At 38.0% G+C, this 22,808-nt stretch overlaps 1 protein-coding gene across 4 annotated transcripts in view; it reads left to right on the plus strand.

Annotated features, from left to right (window-relative positions):
* The window catches only part of NPNT (nephronectin), a 118,821-nt gene that overhangs the window by 74,418 nt on the left and 21,595 nt on the right, over positions 1–22,808 (plus strand). For all 4 annotated transcript variants that reach the window (XM_069094766.1, XM_069094767.1, XM_069094768.1 and 1 more), the window contains 5 exons: positions 2,318–2,437; positions 4,588–4,707; positions 6,074–6,208; positions 6,413–6,535; positions 8,481–8,897. In XM_069094766.1, the coding sequence (XP_068950867.1) occupies positions 2,318–2,437; positions 4,588–4,707; positions 6,074–6,208; positions 6,413–6,535; positions 8,481–8,897 (915 nt within the window). The remainder of the gene's footprint in view (positions 1–2,317; positions 2,438–4,587; positions 4,708–6,073; positions 6,209–6,412; positions 6,536–8,480; positions 8,898–22,808) is intronic.

Genomic DNA, 22,808 nt, shown 5'->3' on the forward strand with positions numbered 1-22,808 from the left:
TAGGCTATCCTCCAACAGAAAATGCTCAGGTTTAAATGCTATATCTATAGTACTAAATATATGATAATCTATTTTAAACTAGATATGAATTCCAGGGATTTATCAGTTATAACATATTCTTCCACTCTAAAATAGTCCTAAGAAGTTGTTCCTTGAGTCTCATTTATAAGAAAGATTAAAATGCAATTTAGAGGTGAATAAGAAGGGGAAGGGAAGCCTCTTGTTTCTTTTCATTTTCATTGAGATTTTTCAATCCATCAGAGAGAGGGGAAAAAAGATTTTTGTGGATGATGGATTATGCAGCCAGTCCCCTCTACAATAAACATTTCCTCCTGAAATCTTTTGAGACACGATTTTGTTCTAAAGCCCCTTGAGTTTATCCAAGGTAGAAAAGGTAAGAAGGATGGAGTTATGGGAACTCATCTCAATGTTGATGATTTTTTTCCATTTAACCTTTCCATTTTCATCTAATTTTACCCAGGAAAAAAAAACCATTAAAGAAGTGCAGCTTTGGGGGCGGCTAGGTGGAGTAGTGAATAAAGCGCCGGCCCTGGAGTCAGGAGGACCCCAGTTCGGTTCTGGCCTTGGACACTTAACACCCACACAAAAAAAACTAGCCATGTAACCTTAGCAAGTTACTTAACCCCAATTGCCCTCCAAAAGACAAACAAAAAAAGTGGAGCTTAATTTCCTATCAGTTACCCTTATGGTAAGGTAGGGTGGAAGAAAATCAGACCTTGAAAGGAGATAGGCTAGAAGGATTTGTGAGAAGCAATTAGTTTTAAACATACTGTAACAATCACTTTGTCAAGTCAAATGTATAGATCTATAATAAGCCATAAACTCAGATTTAAACTGAACTAATTTTTTTCAAAGATTAGAATTCACCATAGATAGATAGACAGATAGATATAGATATACAGATAATCTATATTCCAAATTTCCTAATAGGAACCCATAAACAATAGAAGTTATGTTAATTTAGTGCTTAGGCTGGTGATTCCAGAGCAAATAAACAGTTAGTCACATTTCTTTTTAATGAAGTCTATAATCCTGACATTAGTATTTCACAATGTTTATTTCCCATTATGAGTTTTATGTTCACTTGGGGCAAGATTTGAAGGTGGAAATTTTCATAACACGTAGTTCATTAATTCATTGTGTGTTCATAATTAAACCAATAAACCTGAAATCAATAATACTCCATTTTTAATATCTAAATTAGTATTTCCACATTGCCCTTTTAATGTCTTAGATTAAGTTTGTTGAGAGTTTTGTGTTTTTTAGTGGCCGCTTTTTAAAATTTGCTACTAAACTGAGAAACCCAAATCCTGTTTTTAATCTTAGATACAATGTAGGTAAATGAAACAGTAAGAATAACTACACTACCTTTAATAATGATAGGTAGCTTGTAATAGTGGTAGAGACCCTGCCTTGGAGTCTGGAAGACATGAGTTCTATTCCTACCATGAAAACATACGTGCTGAGGGACCCTGAGAAATTCACTTAATCTCAGTGTCCCAGGCAGCTCTCTAAAACACTGCAAAAAAGATATTGGTCTGCATTAAGAAAGGAGGTCCCTAAATTTCTACACTAATAAAATCATGGGTCTTATCCAAAGAAAAACTCAGAAGTACCATATCTGCATTACGTTAGTACTTTTGCTCTGAAGATGCCTTAATAAAAGGATTGGTTCTGTGAAGTTAGGATTCAGTCAAAGGGTCGCACTTGAGGACCTAGAGGGCCATATGTGGGCTCGAGGCTGCAGGTTCCGAAGACCTGGCCTATTCTTCTCCCATAAATTGGGTAGAGTCGATTAATAAAAACAACCACTTTATTCTTCCCAGTTCCCACCTCCCTCTCTCACCAACAGCCAGATTTTCGCTTGTCATAAGGTTAACATTTCTCCTTCAGCTCTCTTCGAAAGTCAGGTCAACTGAGTTTTTATAGGGCTCCACTTTTGGGGTGAGCCACATGGGATATCCATCTGGCCTGGGAACATCAGATGTCCATCCCTCTGGTACAAAGATCTGTGATACAGATAAAAATAGTCTGTGTTCCCTCTCAATCCAACTGGGATTCATACTCGAAAAAAGGTTGAAAAAGTGAGAAAGGGACAGCTTGCTTTCTTTGGTCTTCAATGATCAGTTCCCATGTTCTCTCTCCTTTTCTGTACTTCCTCTTATGCACATGTACACACACACACACACACACACACACACACACACACACACCACAGTGAGTTAATATTTTCAGGTTTGATGCTGAAAGTCATGTGTCTTTGCTCCTATCCTTTTTATCTCCCTGTTCTTTTTAGACTTAAATGAATGTGGTCTCAAGCCCCGGCCCTGCAAGCATCGTTGCATGAATACTTATGGCAGCTACAAGTGCTACTGTCTAAATGGGTATATGCTTATGCCCGATGGATCTTGTTCAAGTATGTCAATATTCCTTCTCTCTTCCCCTCTCCCTTTTTGGAAGTGCTCTTAGGTTATTTTTAATGGTACTTTAAATGCTTCGTGAGAGTCTCCTCATTCTATCTCAAAATGAACTTGCATGTATCAATTTGCTTGTTGTTTCAATGCATATATTGGCTTAAAATTCAAATTAGAGGCACTCGAAATAAGTGTGTAGTATTATCTTACTGGCCATTTAAAATTGGTGTGGTGAATATCTTGATACTTAGTGCAATCCATACAAGAATAGAATTAAATTTGGTTATGACATCTCCCAAACAAATATCTACATTTCTCTACCCTTCCTTTCCTACCTTTAGTTGTTCTTTATAAAGCCAGGCAGTGACTTCTTGCTACACATCAGACAACCTGAATGCTTGCAAATCGTAAACCAGTGCCCCCAGCTTCACAATTTTAACTTTCCTTATTATCTTGTCAAAAGGCAGCTTGGTGTAGTAGATGGAAGGCTGACCTCAAAGTTGGAAAGATCTGATTTCTAATCCTGCTTCTGATATATACTGGTCATGTAACCTGGACAAGTGACTTAAACTCTCAGTGTCCCAGGCCACTTGACTAAAAGGGCAGAACAGGTGTTAATCTCCTTTGATAAAGGGAGCTCCCAACACTGACAAAATCATAGATCTAGCACAAAAAAAATCTTAAAGATGGTTACTTTGAATGGTGATAATAAGGTCTTTATTTCCTCTAACATTTGGGTTTTTCTGAGCTCTAAATGCAGCCCTGAAAACTTTATTGAACCTGAATCTATACCATGCCAAACAACTAACATGCCTGCTTATTTTCACTGACTGCATAGATTTAAAAACAAACACCTGACTAACCAAATGTGTCCAGTATAAAAACTGGAGTCTTTATCCTAAATCCCAACTGCTTCCTTGAGTCAGATCCTTAAAAGCAAGACTGCAATATATCCCCTCAAGACTCTAGGGGTCGCCCTGAGGGATTGGGGATTGTCTCTAATGTCAAGAACACAAGGCCCTTTCTGATGCCTTTTCCTCTAATTATAACAAATATCTCCCTTATATCACTATGATATCCCAGTGAATACCATTCCATTGTCTTTCAACTACTTAACATCTATTAACTTTTCCAAAGGGATATTTATTGAGATGATGCTAAAGGTACAGAAATTACAAACTATTTCCCCTCCTGGTCTACTTTCCTGTATAACCACCTCAGTCTCTAGAGTATAAACACAACCTTAAAGTAGTTGCTGCAAGGCATTCACCCCACCAAATTCACTTCTGAATGAGTCATAGCCAATGGAGGGGTCACTAGTTTGCTTTCGGTGCTGGGTGAAGTGAGTAACTAGGAGCTTAACTCCCCACTTGACTCAGCTGTCCACAAAATATAGCATGGACTTCAGCTTTTGGACTCCTGGTGACTGACTCTCACAAACAATGTTCACTAGGTTTCAGCCTAGTCTAATACTTCTTTATCTTAAAACAGGAAAGAAGAAATAGAGAGAGGCAAAGAACAAAGGTCCATGTGCTCAGGTTAGATGTCAGCCCAAGTGGAGGGTCTGGCACCTATAAATTTTCAATAGATCTTTCTCGCTTGAACTAGCCAGGGAGGAGAGTCGAAGAGGCACATTTTGTCTCATTAGTATCTTTTAAATATACTCCCAGTTTGGGATCAGGTGGACTAAAAAGTTATAGAATATTCTGAAGCCCATGTAGGCCTTGTATTAAAGTACACACACTTGTAAGACTTGTATTCAGCCTTGGCTACATGGCATTAGTGGGTGGTTTTGGCATAGTGACATGAGGTTTCCTTCAACTGTTTCAGAGGAAGTGACCCTAAAATGACACTAGACAGATCACTGGGGAAACCCTCATAAGAACATTTACTTCTATAACTTACTGGAAAAGTGAATCAGATGATTGAAATAGTAGCCTGGGGAAAGGGGGACAAATAAGCCTGGGCTGTCCAGATAACTGGTTCTATGCATTCTCTTTTTTGCATGGCCCATGGAGATCTGATCTGCAAGTTCTTTAAATGAAAAACCTTTATCTTTTATTTCTCCACAGTCCCCAGGGACCAACCTCAATTGGAGTGGGGTCCATTTTCTTCTCCTACCTTGTGTGAACAAGGCTCTGTTTCCCTCTAGGTGCCCTGTCATGTTCTATGGCGAATTGTCAGTATGGCTGTGACGTGATGAAAGGTGATGTACGCTGCCGTTGTCCTTCACCAGGCTTACAACTGGGGCCAGATGGGAGGACCTGTGTGGGTGAGTGTGAAAATCGAACTGAGTCAATAGCTGGTACATATGATGGAATGGGGAGCAGAAGGGAATTTACCTATACTTGTATGAATTGTGTTATAACCAGTTAGAGAAAAAGAAGAAATCATGGCTTAAATCTATAGTGACCCATATGCACAAAGAGCTACAGGATCCAACAAGTTTATTAAGGGCCTGCCATGTACAGAGAGCAATGTACTTCCCATATGTCCAAGTACTTATGGATTTCATGATTTAAGTGTGGAAGTCTTCAACCTTAGAGTATGGGATTCCCATCACTCTGACTCAGTCCTTGAAATCACTTATAAAAACATTTATAAATCACTTTCCATGGTGCCTGGTAGGGCATCTAGGTGACCCAATGGATAGAGTGCAGGGTTTGGAGTCAGGAAGACTCATCTTTCTGAGCTCACATCTGTCCTCAAACAGTCACTAGCTATGTGACCCTGGGCAAGTCACTTAACCCTATTTGCTTCAGTTCTTCCTCTATAAAATAAGTTGGAAAAGGAAATGGCAAACCACTCCAGTACCTTTGCCAAGAAATTTCCAAATGGGGTCATGGACATGGCTGAAACAACTGAACAACATTATAGTGCTTGGCACATATAATAGATATGTAATAAATGTTTATTCTCTAGACAAGCACATCAGGTTAACTGACTTGCCCAGGTCTTTCAGTTCATCAATAAACATTTATTCAGCCTCTGATATGTGCTAGGCGCTATACTAATCACTCAGGATGCAAAGAAGCTCCCATTTTCTGGTCCTCTTGAAGTTCATCTCTCTATCCACTACCCTAAACTTCCTCTATGTGCTTCATGTGTTTCTACATACTTAATAAATGAGTGAATAAATGGTATAGCCGTGACTATGCCCTTGTCATTATACTCATTGGAAGATTGTTTTTTTTTAACATAAGACTTACTATGTCAACTGTGGACATTTCAGATCTATTGTTAAAAAATTACTCATCTTAGAAGTATCTTTGATCTCATCACTGTGGATGCTCTCTCTACCAATACAGATGGTAACTCCTCTGTGCCTTGGTGTAGACAGTTTCATGAGTAACTGTGGCCAAAAAGTTTGTCATCTAGTGATGAGCCTGCTTGAACATATCCAAAGTGGTCCTTCAGAAGACGCATAGTCTGACCTTCAGCCTCTGAATGCGGTTTTCTCACCTCAGAAGTCTCTAAGGCTCATGCTCTCCTGGCAAAGGCTTCAAGAATGCCCAGGGTCACCTTCCATGCTGTGCTGAAGCATTAGAGCAGGACTTCAGTGGAGGATAACCATACTATTCTGAATTAAGCAATTTCCCTTCTTGCTATTTATAAAGTCATATTGCTTGTATTTCTAGATGTGGATGAATGTGCAACTGGGAGAGCCTCGTGCCCCAGATTTAGGCAATGCGTGAATACCTTTGGAAGCTACATCTGCAAGTGCCATAAAGGCTTTGACCTCATGTATATTGGAGGCAAATACCAGTGTCATGGTAATGAAATTCATGTACTTGTGTTACTTGTTATACAAAGGTGTGTGAACAGTTATACACACACACGTTTGTGTGGCATCATTTTCTCTTGTTGATTTTTGGGGTAGATTTTACTATGTAAAATTTAAAGTATCTGCAGATAATCTTTTAGCTCTTTTTGAATGTCTCTTCACTAAATAGATTTATTGCCTTTTTCTATCCTAGATATAGATGAATGCTCTCTTGGTCAATACCAGTGCAGCAGCTTTGCCCGATGTTACAATGTACATGGGTCATACAAGTGTAAATGTAGGGATGGCTACCGGGGAGATGGAATGAACTGCATATGTAAGTCATACTTATCTTTTTGTGCTGGGTTCCAACAACAAATGAAACACGGAAATAATCTATTCAAAAAGAAACAAGGTCATTTATCTAAGATTGTAAATTTCAGCAGGGCAGCTGGGTGATGCAATGGACAGAGTGCCAGGTCTGGAGTTAGGAAGACTCACCTTCCTGAGTTCACACACATACTAGCTGTGTGACCATGGGCAAGTCACTCAACCCTATTCACCTCAGTTTTCTCTGTAAAATAAACTGGAGAAGTAAATGGAAAACCTCTCCAGTATCTTTGCCAAGAAAATCCAAAATGGGGTCACAAAAAGTCAGACACAGCTAAACAACAACTAAATTTTAGCTGTACTCATAGCTAACAACAATATTTTTCTGAGTCTCATAAGAACTAAAGTCACCCAATATTTTTTATAAATAATAAAAGATGTAATATTGCATCCAAGATTAAAAAGCATCTCAGCTTGCCTGACTACATTATTTTAGCTACAGATCCTTAGCTAGTGAACTAGAAAGGTGAATTCCATGACAAGTGAAGGCTGTAAATTGCATTAACATTTAATTTCAGAAATATCCTGTGTCATTGGCATTTAGAATCTGCTGAAGTAAGAGGTATATGTGTAATGCTGTGGTACTCTTGTGCTCAAGCTTTAATTCCTGGGCTTTCTTATTTGTATAGTATTCCTTTAATCATGGTTTTCTTTGCCTGTTAGAGCTATGAAATTCTGAGCCCATTTTGTAAGTAAAGTCAAGATGAAGAATGAGGAGAACTTAGAGTTGTTGTATTCAGAGTCAATAACTGTCTTAATAGGTGTTCTCCTTTGACTTCATCTTGTTTATGTGATTTCCCCCTCCAATGATGCTGCTCCCATCCTGAGCAACCTTCTTAGCTATATCTTCCCCTTAATTCACCATAAAGGGTCTACTCAATGTGTCAGGGACTTTCTTTTCTTTCGTTTGATGTCTCAAGGTTACCTACTAACAGAACATCAGTTCAGATCAACTACTATTCCTGGCCTTTTAAAATATTTTCTCAAACTTTCATTATTGTGTCGCTTTTGTTTCCCAACATAAATCTTCTTCTCCCATCTGGAGACAGAGACAGAGAAAGAGACAGAGACAGAAACAGAGACAGAGACAGAAACAGAGAGAGAGAGAGAGAGAGAGAGAGAGAGAGAGAGAGAGAGAGAGAGAGAGAGAGAGAGAGAGAGAGAGAGAGAGAGAGAGAGAGGGAGAGAGAGAGAGAGAGAGAGAGAGAGAGAGAGAGAGAGAGAGAGAGAGAGAGAGAGAGAGAGAGAGAGACAGAGACAGAGAGAGAGACAGAGACAGAGAGAGAGACAGAGAGAGAGAGAGACAGAGAGAGAGAGAGACAGAGAGAGAGAGAAAGGGTTCATCAAAACCAACACATCACCCGAATTCAACATCGTGTCTAGTGTTTCATATTCATAGCCCCCCATCTCCACAAAGGGACAGAGACATATTTCTATATCCTTTCTTTGGGGCCAAACCTGATGATCATAACTTCATAGCATTTAGTTTCAATTTTATTTTTCTTGTTCTTCCATTTATCTCTGTTTTTGTTTCTCTATTTCTGTCCCTCATCTGTCTCTGTCTTTCTCATATTAGGCAGCATATGATTACATAAATAATATTCAGATTTCAAAGTCCAATAAAGCTGTTTTGCATACACTTGAAGATTATCTACTCATGATATTTTCTGAAAGAAGATTGGACAATAATATGAAGTATTTAAATGTGTACTATAAGCCAACCTTAGTTTTTTAAATTGGTTTTTGTAATTATTTGTTTTACATTCATAGAGAACAAGCTTAGAAATAATTAACATTTTTCAATAAGCACAATAGATTAATATTGTGTTATTTTTCATCCTGGAGAAAAATAGTTGCATATTAACTTGATTCTTTCATTTTTTCTCTTTCAGATATTCCAAAGGTTATGATTGAACCTTCAGGATCAATTCATATATCAAAGGGAAATAGTACTTTCCCAAAAGGTAATGGAGGACATATTAATAAAATTCCTGATATTACAAGTACTAGATGGCCTCTAAGGACACCACACATTCCCATTGTTCATACTGAGAGACCTACTCCTAAGCCACCAAGACCTACACCAAAGCCAACAACTCAAACTCCACCAACCACAACTGAACTTACTACCCTCCAGACAACACCACCACCATCAACAGCAGTAACAACACAAAGACCACAGCCCAAGCCATCAATAATGACACCTTCATTTTCAACCAAAATACCAATTGAAAGTACATCTCCAAGAGGAATGACGGTTGACAACAGAATACCAACAGATCCTCAGAAACCCAGAGGAGATGTGTTCAGTAAGTAATATTAACACTGTTCTGTTTCTTAACCTCTTTGGATACCAACAGAATTGAACTTTATTGTACTGATAAAAAGAATTAATTATTCAACAAAGTCAATCACAGTTGCTGGTAATTAAATGTTGTAAGAGTATTACAAACAGCAATTTACAGGCTTTTCTTTTTGTCTATAAAAAGAAAAAAGTGCTTAGGGCCTTAGAGCTTATCTACCAGCTGCCCAGTACAAGAATCCCTTATACCATGTTCCTAACATGGTCATTAATCCTCAGATCAAATACTTCCAGTGACCAGGAGCTAAGTTCTTTATAAAGCAGACTATTACAACCAACAGCTCTAATTGTTAGAACATTTTAAGTTTTAAAATGAAATCTGCTTTCGTGTGTCTATGTGCATGTATGCGTATATGTGTGTATATATGCATATATATTCAAGTCCATTGTTTTTATTTATTGCTCTTTTAAGGAAAATAGAGTGTCATTTAAAGTGTTTGAAGGCTGATAATATTTTCGTAACCATTCCATTATTCTCTGATAAGCAAAGTATATCTGATCAACACAAACTATTTCAAATAATTACTTGACAATCTCTTACTCAATATTAGTCAATCAAACAATATGTGTTTTTGAAATTTTATTGATGATTTTTTTGTTTTTGTTTTTGGTTTTTTTTTTGCTTTTTGGAGGGCAATTGGGGTTAAGTGACTTACCCAGGGTCACATGGCTAGTTTTTGGGTTAAGTGTGTGAGGCCAGATTTGAACTCAGGTCTCCTGACTCCAGGGCCGGTGCTCTATTCACTGTGCCAACTAGCAGCCCTGATAAATTTTTTAACACCACTATGTTCCTCCTCTTGATTCCCAGATACCCACCCCTTGTAATAAAGGATGAAAAGTGTGTGTGTGGGGAGGAATAGTTCAGCAATGCTACCAAATATATGAAAAATTTGGCATTGCTTTTCCCGTGAATTGAAATAGTCTTCTGCCAATAAGACTGCAACTCTTATTTTGTTATTTTTGCACTGTCGTCCTGGTAACTTCATAGAATTTACACTAAAAAGAAGTTACTCACTCACAGAAGGCTCAGACTAAGAAGTTCCCCATTTATAATCTGCTGCCTCTGAAAAGAAGCAAAGGAAGCTATCTTCTCATATCATTTCCTTGAACAAAAATCAGTCATTAAAATTTCACAACCATTCTTTTGTTGTTGTATGTTTTTTTCCATTGAGGCTGTTGTAGTCACGTATTCCTAGCTTTTCTTACTTTGCTTTGCATCAGTCCATATGTCTTCCTTTGGTTCTGTATTCATGTATTCTGTATTCATCATATTTACCATTTCTTATATTGCTACATTTATATGCCATGTTTTATTTAATCCTTGCTCATTTCATGACAACTACTTTTTAAATATTCTTTGTTCTATACTACAAAGTGTCTCTATATCTATCTATCTATCATATATCTATCATCTATCTATCTATCATCTATCTATCTATCTATATCATCTATCTATTTATCATCTATCTATCTATCTGTCTGTCTATCTTTCTATCTATATTTTTCTCTACCTGTCTTCGTATACATGGTTTTGTTTGTTTCTTTGTCATTAACTTCTTTGGGGTGCCAGCAGAGGAGTGTCTAAGTCCAAAAGTATGTTTGTGCCTGCACATGTTCTGAATTTCTTTTCCAAATGATTGAAGCAATTCACAGCTCTACCAATAATGCGTTAGTATGCCTTTTTTTTTACAAACCCCTTCAACATTGACTTCCCATGTTTAGCATTTTTGCTGTTTGCGAGATGAAACCTCAGAGTTCTTTTGATTTGCCTTTCTCCTATTAGTAGTAATTTGGAGCATTTTTATATGGTTATTAATAGTTTGCAGTTCCTAGAAGTAAACGAATGTCATTTTGTTGTTGTTGTTAAATCATTAGTGATGGCTCTGGTCCTTCAGAGTCACTACTTTACATCATCTCTATTTTCATAGTCTGAGCCTTTTGTGACTATGAATAATTTCTTTTCAGTGTAAATTCTATGAAGTAACCAGGAAGAAAGTGCAAAAATCATAAAATAAAGAGTTGTGCGTGGCTAGGTGGTGCAGTGAGTGAAAGTGCCACCCCCAGAATCAGGAGGACCCGAGTTTGGTTCCGGCCTCAGACACTTAACACCCACACACACACAAAAAAAACTAGCTGTGTAACCTTGGGCAAGTTACTTAACCCCAATTGCCCTCTAAAAAGCAAAAGAAAAAAAAAGTTGTATTCTCATTGGTAGAAGAATATTTCAATTCATGAGAAAAGTGTTCTCATAGCTGAAGGCAGAGCATAGACCTGAATGCTATGGGCAGCTAAAGAATCCCCACTGCAAACTATACAATTGCCGATATTCAGAAGCAAGATAAGTTTTTTTTTTTTTTAAAAAGCCTAGTACAACCAAAAGGCATATATTATAATCAAGTATTTATTTATTCACCTTTTCCAAGAACATCAGCAGAGTAAATTGATTGACTAACTAATGTAACTTGGCTGGGTACACTCCTGCCCATGGCTCAGGTCTAACTCTTAGTTTTCTGTACCCAGAGAAGGGGATATTGTATGCTTACTGTGTAGATAACACTTTTTCCTACTGATCTACTTCTCTGGTTATTCCATTCAGGTTGGCTCTTGGAAAGGTTTTAAGATAAACAATAGCCAAAGATCTATATATCGTAGTCAATCAGATTTTTCACAAGTGAGTGACAATAGATACTTATTCTGAAATCCATGCTTCCATTGAGCATCAGTGATTACATTCCTCTAAAAGGCTACCATTTCTCTTTTTCTGCATTGTTTCACCAACTTTTCCTCTCTCTCTCTCTCTCTCTCTCTCTCTCTCTCTCTCTCTCTCTCTCTCTCTCTCTCTCTCTCTCTCTCTCTCTCTCTCTCTCTCTCTCTCTCTCTCTCTCTCTGTCTCTCTGTCTCTCTCTCTGTCTCTCTGTCTCTCTCTCTCTGTCTCTCTGTCTCTCTCTCTCTCTCTCTGTCTCTCTCTGTCTCTCTCTCTCTGTCTGTCTCTGTCTCTCTCTCTGTCTCTCTTTCTCTCTCTCCTCTTCTCTTGTGTCATTCTTTTCCTACTTTTATTTACTCCCTCTTTCCTCATAATTACCTTATGACTCTCTTTTTTTCTATCTCATTAACCAAATTGTGGAATCAAAGTATATTACTTTAGCCTTTGTTGACTGAAATTTAATATTTACTGTCCTTAATTTTTAAAAGGGCAAGTTGAATGTGTATTTCTCTCCATAAAACAAAATGAAACAAATTTCCCTTTTGTTATGTGACCCTCAAATTTTGCTTCTTATTGCCCATCAGTTGGGGGAAAATATGGTATTGCATATATTTTTATAATAGAAATGGCTGCAAAGTTGCTTAGAAGAGGAGCCATCATATATAATTTATGATAATATAAGTAAAATGCAATGTTTCAGTTAAATTGTTGTTCAGCCTCATGAACAACAAATTGGTATATTTTTTAATTCACACAGAACTATTTTAACCTAATAGCAATGTCTTCATGAATATGAGCTCTTTCCATATCAATAGGTCTGTTACATTAGGGTGTTCTCTAGTTTCCATTCTCAATCATGTCCTTACAAAATTAGATATGTTCAGAAGCTTACAAAGAATTTGGAACTCCACTGATATCAGATAAGAAAATCTTTGAGAAACTCCCCGGTAATAATCACTTCCAGAAAACAAGTCAATTCTATATCATCACTGTACTCCACTGGAGCACCTTCCCTCCCTCCCCCAGATTTTTCCCAAGCCACTCGGAAAGATGCAGAGAAATAATTGGATTGATGGTGAAATTTGCCACAGAAAAAGTGGAGTGCACCAAGTTTTGATGGGTTTTAAGACATTCATTATGAAGAGGAAATGTAATGTGAAAGTCCTGCCCTGAAAAGGCATTGATCTCTCTGGTCCTCTGTCAAGTTTAGTGTATGCCATGAATAACATGACTTCTTTATGTTGTTAGCTGCCCCAGTCAAGAAATACTCTCCTTATTTCATTTTGAGAGTATCATAGATAGATAGATAGATAGATAGATAGATAGATAGATAGATAGATAGATAGATAGATAGATAGATAGACAGACAGATGGATGGGTGAATAAATGATAGACATACATATGTATATACATAGGTATATGCAAACATACATTAATGGATGGATACATGCATATATGCATACATGGATTGATAGGTAAAAACATACATCCATGCATACATAGCTAGGTAGATAAATTCATTAATAGAGCAAGCATTTATTAAGTATTTATTATTTGACATGGTAATACAACATAGATGGTAGTTAGGGTAAGAGTATATAAGACATCAATTCTCCTTAATTTCAGGGTTTCTTAGCATATAACAGATAGGTAACAGAGGAATTATTTTTTTCCTTTGAAGCAGAAGAAGAAGTGCTGTCCACAGAACCATAAAATATTGAAGGGTCTTTCTTCCCAATTCTTTTTCCTCCAGGGGCCTTAGAGATTGCCTAGTCCAACCCCCAGGTTTCATAGACTGGGAAAGAGAAGTGGCGTGACTTGCCCCCAGTCCCTTAGCTGGTCAGTGGTAGGATCAGCCCCCCTGACTGCAGGAATGTTGAAGCCAGGCTGCTCATGGGCATTGGGGGTTTTCTTGGACTTTTCCAGATGTTGCATGCTTGCGTGCATGACATTGCATTCCTCCAGCCTAGAGTGAGGGGGAAGGGAATGCAAAGGTCAGCCTTGGGTTTTCTAAATAATTTGAGGATTTTGGAGATTGTAAAGATATCCAAGGATGAATTGAAAGGATAAAAAGATAATTACTGAACTAAAACAGTTCAGAAGCTGGAGAGGGAAAGTCCATTATCTAATCTAATTTTCTGCAAAAAGTGAGATTTAAGAACTTGCCTAGAGATGATTTAACCTTTAAGAAGTATTCTTTCTTCATCCTTTCCTGGAGCATGTTGTCTAACTTTCTTCTTTGCCAGCATCTCTCCCTACTTTGTACTATATTTGTAATGGAAAAACATAAACGAATGATGAAGAAACATTTTTCGTACATGTGCCTGGCGCTTTGCTATTAGTGGAGGATAAAGATACAAAAGTGAGAGGCAGGTGAGGGCACTTACTTATATGATATGAGGTGGGATTGGAAGAAGATCTGAAATTTCTACTAGAGTCAATTCCTACAGTGGGTCAAACCAAAAAGATTGTACAAAGAAGACCACAACTAAGCATATTTTGTCCTAGATTGGTCAATTAATAAAATTCCATTAATTACAGTTATCTCATTATTATTAAGAATAATAACACAATAATAGAATTCACATAGTACTTTAAAATTTTCCAAGCACTTTCCCTGTATTATTTCATTTGAATCTTGTAACAACCTTATAAAGTGGGTGCTATTTTATCACCATATTACAGATAGAGAAACTGAGATCAAGAGAGTATAAGTAACTGTCCAGGGTTACACAGTTAGTAAGTATTTGAGATAGAATTCCAACTCAGGTCTTCAGGATTTCAAGTCAAACACTCTATCCACCATCCAACCCAGCTCCTGCTACTTTTAACACAGTTCCATATATTAGATCACCAGATTGGCTGTTCAGATATCGGTAAACCAAGTTAAAGGAGAGGTAAATTTGGAAGGTGGAGACAGATGTAAGAGATCTTGAGGGGAAATAGTAATAAATGGGTAGATCTAGAGTAATGGGGATAGATACCTGTGGTGAGTCTCCCAAAATAGGCATGATGTAAAGGGAAGGAAATGGCAGAGTGAGGGTGATTTCACTGGCTCACAATTTGTCCTGGCTCTGAATATGTGAGAGAGGCAAGATAGCATAGTGGATAAAGAGCTGACCTTGGGGTCAAAAGTCCTGGATTCAAGTCCTACCCCCATTTGGGGTTTTCTTGACAAAGATGGAGTGGCTGCCACTTCCTTCTCTAGCTCATTTTACATATGAGGAAACTCAGGCAAACAGGGTTAAGTGACTTATCTGAGGCCAGATTTGAACTCAGGAAGATGAGTTTTTCTGCCTCCAGGTCCTGGGCTCTATCAACTGACCCACCTCAGTGTCTATCCAGCTAACAGGGATAGATATTTTTACTTATTGACTAAACAGTGTGTTTATGCACAAAATAATCACATTTGGTATCTGATTCTAATGTGTGCGACCACCAGAGGATTACATAGCTTCGAAGCAAATCTAGACTCATTCCTCCTAACCTTTAGTACTTTGGTATGTGTTTCTAACAGCCACTAAAAATAATTGTTAGTCAATTGGCGCTTATTGAATATGGAAAGTAGAGGATGTCTCTCACTTAAGGAAGATTCATTTGCCTGTTCAGTGGAGAGTGGACTTCAGTGGGATAAGGCTTGATAGGGAGACCAACCAACCAACCAACCGTGGCAGTAGTTCAGATGTGAGGTGAGGAGAGCCTGTACCAGTGTTGTGATAGTGTCAAAGGGGCATGTGGAAGATATTATAAAAGTACAATTGAAAGGCTTTGGCAACTGATTGGATATGGGGGTCAAGAGAGAGAAAACAAGTGTAATACCTACATTGGAAGTTGTTTGACTGGGAGGACAGTGGTATAATCAACAGTAAGAGGGAAGCTATTTGACAGGAGGGTTTGGGGAGAAAGATAATGAATTCAGTTTTGGGCATGTTGAATTTAAGATTACTGTGGTTTATCTGTTCAAGCTGTCTAGCAGGTAGTTATAGGTCAGGGGAGAAGTAGCAGTGGACAGATAAGTCTGAGAGTCATCTGCATAGAGAAGATAGGTGAATCTGTGAGAACGCTTAAGATCAACAGGTAAAATATCATAGAATAAAAAGAGAAAAGGACCCACCGTGGGGCTCAGAGGGGCACCCATGGTTAGCAGGCTTGATCTTGCAAAGGAGGATAAGAAGAAATATTTAGGCAGGTAGTAAGAGAACTAAACAAGTATCAGAAGAACCTAGAGAGAAGAATGTCACCAATGGTAAAGACTTCAGAGAGGACAAGAAGGATGAGAATTAAGAAAAGACCACTAGATTTGGTAACCAAGAGATCAACTGGCAGCTTTGGAGAGATCAGTTGGGGTTGAATAATAAGATCTGAAGGATACAGAGGATACAGAGAGTTAAGAAGAAAGTGAGAGGAAAGGATGTAGGCGTGTACTAATGAATATAGAACACAGAAATGCAATATATATTTGGATATCTGAGTCCTGGGATTCTGATTATCAGGAACAGAACAACTCATCATCTCAACAGATTATTGTCCAAATTATCACAGAGTATGAGAAAATAGACGGAAAGATTAAGGTTGCCTACAGGAGGGAGACATATCTTTTATTACCATAAAGAGAAGTATTCTGAAAGGCACCGGAGAAAGCTTTTCTGTTCACTTCTCCTTCTATAAATTGTACAGAGTATGTGACTAGAGTGGCAATGATGTCCTTAGTCATGAAAATATTAAAGGCTATATTCTGTGTGATGTGGTGATGAATAAAAAGATTGTTTCTGCTGAGGGGTGAAAAGGTCCCCAAACTAGTTTTCTTCCTAGTAAACAGCAAAGCCTCAAGATGTTCCTAGATGTGTCTGCTGTCTCTATCAAGATTAAATGTCTTTCAGTATTTTGAAGGAGGGAGTTATCACTGTGTATAGGGCAGGATCTGATGATGTGATTTTTTTAAAACTTTCAAGGTTTTTGATTTATTTTTTAATTGGGTCTTGTGGTCTTAGGCAAAGAAAAATGGCTCATCACAAAAATGAACAAATTGAATTATGTGTAAACTCAAAAAAGCAAGAAATTTTAAGTGTTCACTAAAATTTTGTTTCTGCATGTTTTAAAAATTCCTGTAGTTGTTTGCAAAATCTGTACAGGTCTTTGAATCCATTTCATATTGTGAAATGAATGACATCACATTTCATCCTTATATGTAATTGTATTTATTTGAGACATAAAATTTAAGGTTCTAGTTTTGATCCCTTTTTAAGGACGTGACTTTACCAGCTATCTTATTTTGTTGTCTTTAGTTGTGTTTGTGAAACTATTGGCTTACATAAATCAAGGTTCTTCCTTTTGCAAGTATTTTGTAAACAGAGAGAATGATTAGAAACACAGTAAGTAAATGAATGTTTTACTTATCACAACAATTTCTTTTAGTATATTCAGAGAATATACTATGGAAGTATGGGTGTGCAATATAATATTCCTAAAGCACTCTTAAGAACAAACATACGAAGTTCCTACTTTTGAGTCTGCTCCTGAGTAATTATCACATAAAGCCCTTTTTCTCTAAATGTATTGAAAAGCATTCTAATAGGGGCAGCTAGGTGGTGCAGTGAATAGAACACTGGCCCTGGAGTCAGGAGGACCTGAGTACCAATCCGGCCTCAGACACTTAACACAAAACTAGCCGCGTGACCTTTGGCAAGTCATTTAACCCCAATTGCCCTGCTTTTTCCCCCTCCCCCAAAAAAGAAAAAAAAAGCATTCTAATAGAAATGATCAAAAATTGCTCCTAGAAAACTGCTTAAAATGCAGAAATCTCTCATTAATTAATCAGTTAATTAGCTCTAAGCCCGCACCTTAGCAAAACTGAGGAAAACTTAATTGACCATAAGCTAACTCACTCCTCAGTCTCAAACTCCGAGCAATTGGTCTTAGACAAATAACAGTGTTACTAACCATGGAATTTATTGCAGTAACAGATAACGTAAAGACAGAGATGAATTTTTAAATAGTGTATCAACCATGAGAAAGATCATAGCTGGAATCCTCTCTTTGCACCTCAAAACCCTGGAGCCATTGTCCAACCCTTCCATGCATGGTCTGTGGAACTCTGCTCCTCATTTTACTCAGTTCTATTCAGAAATGTCAGTTAAGTCTTTCTCCTCAGATGTAACAATTAGCTGAATTCACTTCAGGGTGGCAGTTAAAAGTCTCTCCGTTCCCTTCAGGGATTGTCCTTGGGATGTCTTCTCCACAGTATAAGAGAATAGCTAAACTTAGTTCTTATCAGAAAGAGAAAATCAGTTATTCTGTGGAATGTAGCAATTAAATTCAGTTCTCTCAGAGCACCTCCTCACACTTTCTCTCAAAGATAAACTCTCCAAGTCCATCCCAGACTTGTTTTCAATGGAAGTTAACCGTCCCAGGTCTCTTCAGGAATGAAGTTTGATTAAGCCATTCTCTGCTTCATATTAACTCAGTCAACCACCAGTACTCAAGATAATCTTTGTAAGGTTGTAGTGACAGTTGAAGGACAAGCAACAATAGCTAGTTTTAATCACTGAAGAGGCATTGCTTCAGTCAAAGGTAGAACTCAGAAAGACCTTGACTTGAAAAGACCGAAGTCTCCCTTTGCATCTGGGGCCATCTCCAGTCATTCTGATCTATGTCTTGCCACTGGACCCAGATGACTCCGGAGGAGAAGGTGAGACTAGTGACCTTGCATAGCCTTCCTTCACTTAAATCCAATTCAAGTCATGGCATTACCTCCCTGATGTCACAGTCCTCTTTGAGAATGAAGAACAAACAAAAAAAAAATAACAACATGTAAAATCTAAGAGGGGCTATTTAAGCCAGAGTTACATGTTCAAAATAGGAAATACAGAAATAAGAATTATAAAATATAAAATGATAGAATCTCAGGAATTGGCAGGCATCCCAGAGGTAAAGTAATCCAGTCATCAGCCGGAGCAAAAATTTTCTCTTTAATGTGTTCAACTAGTTATTGTGCCTGCTGATTTCCTGTGACTGGGAATTCACTACCTATCAAAATCCTATTGTACCTTAGGAAAGCCCTAATTGTGTGACACCAAACTCTACCTCTCTCTGACTTCCCCCCATTTGGTTGCCACTTCTGCCAAGCTGGACAAATACCTAGCATCTCCTACATGTAGCCACATTTCAAATATTTGAAGATATGATTGTCTCCCATGAGTTTTCTCTTCTTCTGGATAAACATCCCGAGATCCTTTGGTGGGTCTTATATCCTTGGTTTTTAGTCCCCTCATTGTGTTGGTCTCCCTTCTATTATCTCAGAAGAGATAATGTGTGTAAAGTACTTAGACCAGTACCTAGTAAGTACTTAATAAATGATTATTCCTATTCCCTCCCCCTCCCCCAAACTAATCCATGTTGTCTGTGGTCTTTTTAAATTGCATTGCCTATAACTGAACATGATGGTCAGACCAGGACAGAAAACAGCAGGACTTATAACCTTTTTCTTCCTGGTGAAGGTGGCTAATGAAACAGTGACAGTAAGTTTCCTTACTGTGTAACAACACATGAGATAATAACTTTCATTCGTTTAACACTATTAAGTCCTACCTGTGTGCAGAGAGCACTGTGGTAGATCACTATAGGCAATAAAAAGTTTACATAAGATATAGCGGGAGGTGTGCTGAGAAGCTGGTTCTTGAGTGGGAGGGGAGGGTGTGTGCAGCTTTCACTTAAAGTTGTAAGATTAATCTATATTATTACTATTTTCTCCATCACTTTTTTCAGTCTAGACAATTGACAAAGCAATAAACCAAGCCCTGATCTGTAGCCGTTTTTAAGGTGTAAATGCTTACACCAAAATCTAACAACTTGGCCCAGAAACTGCTCATCAAAGCAAGAACAAACAGGTAGCAATAGGGGAATCACTCTACCTTTTTCACATAAAAAGGCAGCTAGTTCCACTTCTTTCTTCAAGGCCCTTTTGTTAACCACAACCTGAAGGGAAACCTAGCCAAGAAGTTTAAATTCTGTGCCAACTGAGAATATCAGCCCTAAATATTTGCTGGAAGGTCTACATCGCAATCAGTAAGTCTAACCTTAATATAGCCCTGAGACACTCTCAGTGGTGGCCAGGGTAAATTTCAGGCACATACCCAGCCTTAGAATGGAGTGTAAAAAGTCAAGTGTCCAGACGTTTTTTGGATGTCTGAAGATGCTACTACAATGGCAGTTTCTGTGGTGAACAGAAATGTGGAATCACATTACTGCCCTGTGCAGGGTTCCAGCCAGAGTCAAGATCAGAGACTACCACTGTAGCTGCTTCCCTGGTTCCTTCCCTCTGCAGATGCCCTTTAGTGGGCAAGCTTCTGCATTCTGAATTCTCCTGTATCTGATCTTCCTAAGTCTTCAAGATTGCTGAAAACCTCTAATCTTAGTCTTCTCCATGTCCTCTACCTTCCAATCTAATGGTATTTATACTCCCCTTTTCCACACCTCCCCTAATTACTTTTCATTTATTTATCTGCACAGATGTGTTTTTTCCCATCCTTCTGAAGATGCCTCTTGCTTTATATGACCAGTAGATGTTGCCATATTTTTTGAAAAGTAGGATGGTGGAGGGATTATACCATAACCTGGTCAACAAGGTTAATGTTCAGTCAGGCCAGAATGGCTCCGGGATATTTGCTCCTTCCTTTCTTTACAAGGGATCCCAAACCTACAAACCAATATTTGCTTTGGGTTTAAGAACCTTAGCCTCCATTTCCCACTCCAAATCCAAAGTACCTCATCTCTCCCCATCCAGGGGTGGGGAACCTGAGACCTTGGGGCCATGTGTGGCCTTCTAGGTCCTTGAATGCAGCCTTTTGACTGAGTCCAAATTTTATAGAGCAAATCTTTTTATTAAGGGGCTTTGTTCTGTGAAGTTTGGATTCAGTCAAAAGGCTGCACTCAAGGACCTAGAAGACCTTATGTGGCCTCAAGGCCACAGGTTCCCCATCCCCAGGCCCTAGACCCAGTGGCATCGACATGTTCCTCCTCTCCCACTGCTATCTTGGGACTAGGAGGGCTCTTGTGTCCTCCTTCCACTTGTTTTCCTGTGGTCCCATCTTCCTCCAAAGAAGCTGGGTTGGGGCATGCAGATCAGCCTAGAGTACCTTGGGAGAAAGTATGGGAAGTGGGATGAATAACCCGTAGTTCACAGCCTAGATACTTGTGTCCCTTCAACCATGAGGAGCAAGCCCTCCTTGTACAGTCTCCCCATTATCAAAATCCTAAGCAGCTCCTCTACCCTTATGGAATTGAATTCCTTTGGTGTTACATGTATCAGTATTGCTAGCTCTCTAAATTTCATATTCTTTGTTTCATTAATTGCATAGCAACATAGTTAATAATTAAGTGGACAGATGCTGATATGCAGGGTTGGTTTGTTTTGTTTTAGATCAAATTGCTTTAAAATGCTATGCTTGCTAGCTAGCATTTACTGTAATAACTTCAGTATAAACTATTTCTGTGTTACTGATAATTAAATCTCTCTTTATGAAGCACAAAATTCTTGTCTCTAAACCACTCACTCTAGGTAGGAGAAATTGAACAGATATTTACCTGATCTGATCAATATTACCTTGAATATTACAAATTATATACATTTGGGCTTTCTACTAGGTAGAATTCTGATATTTGTACCTTTAGAATCCATATTTAAGGGGCGGCCAGGTAGCACAGCGAGTAAGAGCACTGGCCCCAGAGTCGGGATGACCTGGGATTGAATCCAGGCTCAGACACTTTTCACCCACCCAGAAACACCTGGCCGTGTAACCTTGAGCAATTTACTTAACCCCAATTGCTTAAAAAAAAGAATCCATATTTAAACTATGCATTTGCTCACATAATTTTTTACCTTCTATATTCCTCATTTAAAAAAAAGCATCAATAAATATTCCATCCATATAATTTCATATTTTACCTATATTTTTCCTGCTTTGACACTATCACTGCAACTCATTGCTTTCAGCAGCAGAAGCTGTAGTAAAGTCCTGGTTTCTAGTGACTTGTAGTTATGGTAGATACTAAACTCTAGCAACTATATTTTGAAATTAAAATCATCAGAGAAAAACTAGAAAGGAAGACAGAAAATATCTGGTACCATCTTCTTCCTTCAGCTTGGTCCATTAAGATAGTATTTTATCCCCATTAAGTAAATGTGATCTTCACTCTCACTTATGGGATCACAAATCCACAGGAATATATGAATGAACTTTGTCCAAGGTCACTTAGTTATTAAATGGTAAAGTACAGACCCAACCCCTGTAGCATTGCACTCATCCTTCTCACAAGTCTACCCTAGAACATAATCACATACAGCTAAGTATGATTTTTTATCATAGAAGTTATAAGTATTGCCAAGGGGGCAGATCCTGAATTGTCCTCAACAAGAGTTAGATAAAGGGCATAATTTCCTCCTCTTTTTTGTTTTCTTCTTGGAATGAAAAGATCTTAGCAGAAAAATGAGAAATGGATTTGGGAGCAAACTTTGTAAACCATCTGAAAGAGAGGCAACTATACCATTTGCCAACGTACAAAATATAATTATACTTACACATAGCTAGAATATACATATAGACAGACATACACATACATATTAACTCCAATATATGTAGTCTCTTAAAGATAGCATGGTGTGGTGGTTAGAGGGTAGCCTGGGAACAAGGATACTTGGCTTCACTCCTCTGACACATACATACTGTGGCTGTGTGACCCTGAGCAAGTAACCCCCTGAGTGCCCCCAGGCAACTCCTAAAAACTATAAATAGCAAAGAAAGTGTTAAGTTGCATTGGTATAGGGAGTTTTTCACAGGAAGGTCCTCATACTCATGAAATCCTAGGTCTAAATTTTTTTTAAATATCTAAGCTATGTATGTATGTATGTATATAATCTTTATATAAATATGCAGCCCATAATGGTAAACTAAATACTAAAATATTCCATGATTATATAAATACTATAAATCCTTATTAATTCAGATTGTCCTAATATGGAGTTTATATTAATTCAGAAAGAAGCTTGGCTAAAGTTTAGCTTGTCAAGTGCAAATTAACAGTGTAAACAAGACAGTAGGGGATTGTTTAAAGTACTTGAAGGTATTTTCTAAATTTAGAAGAATCCATTTATACACA

This window comes from Petaurus breviceps, unplaced genomic scaffold (assembly GCF_028583685.1).
Source record: "Petaurus breviceps papuanus isolate PSGF00001 unplaced genomic scaffold, PetGlider_PUasm1.0 126, whole genome shotgun sequence".
NCBI lineage: Eukaryota > Metazoa > Chordata > Mammalia > Diprotodontia > Petauridae > Petaurus > Petaurus breviceps.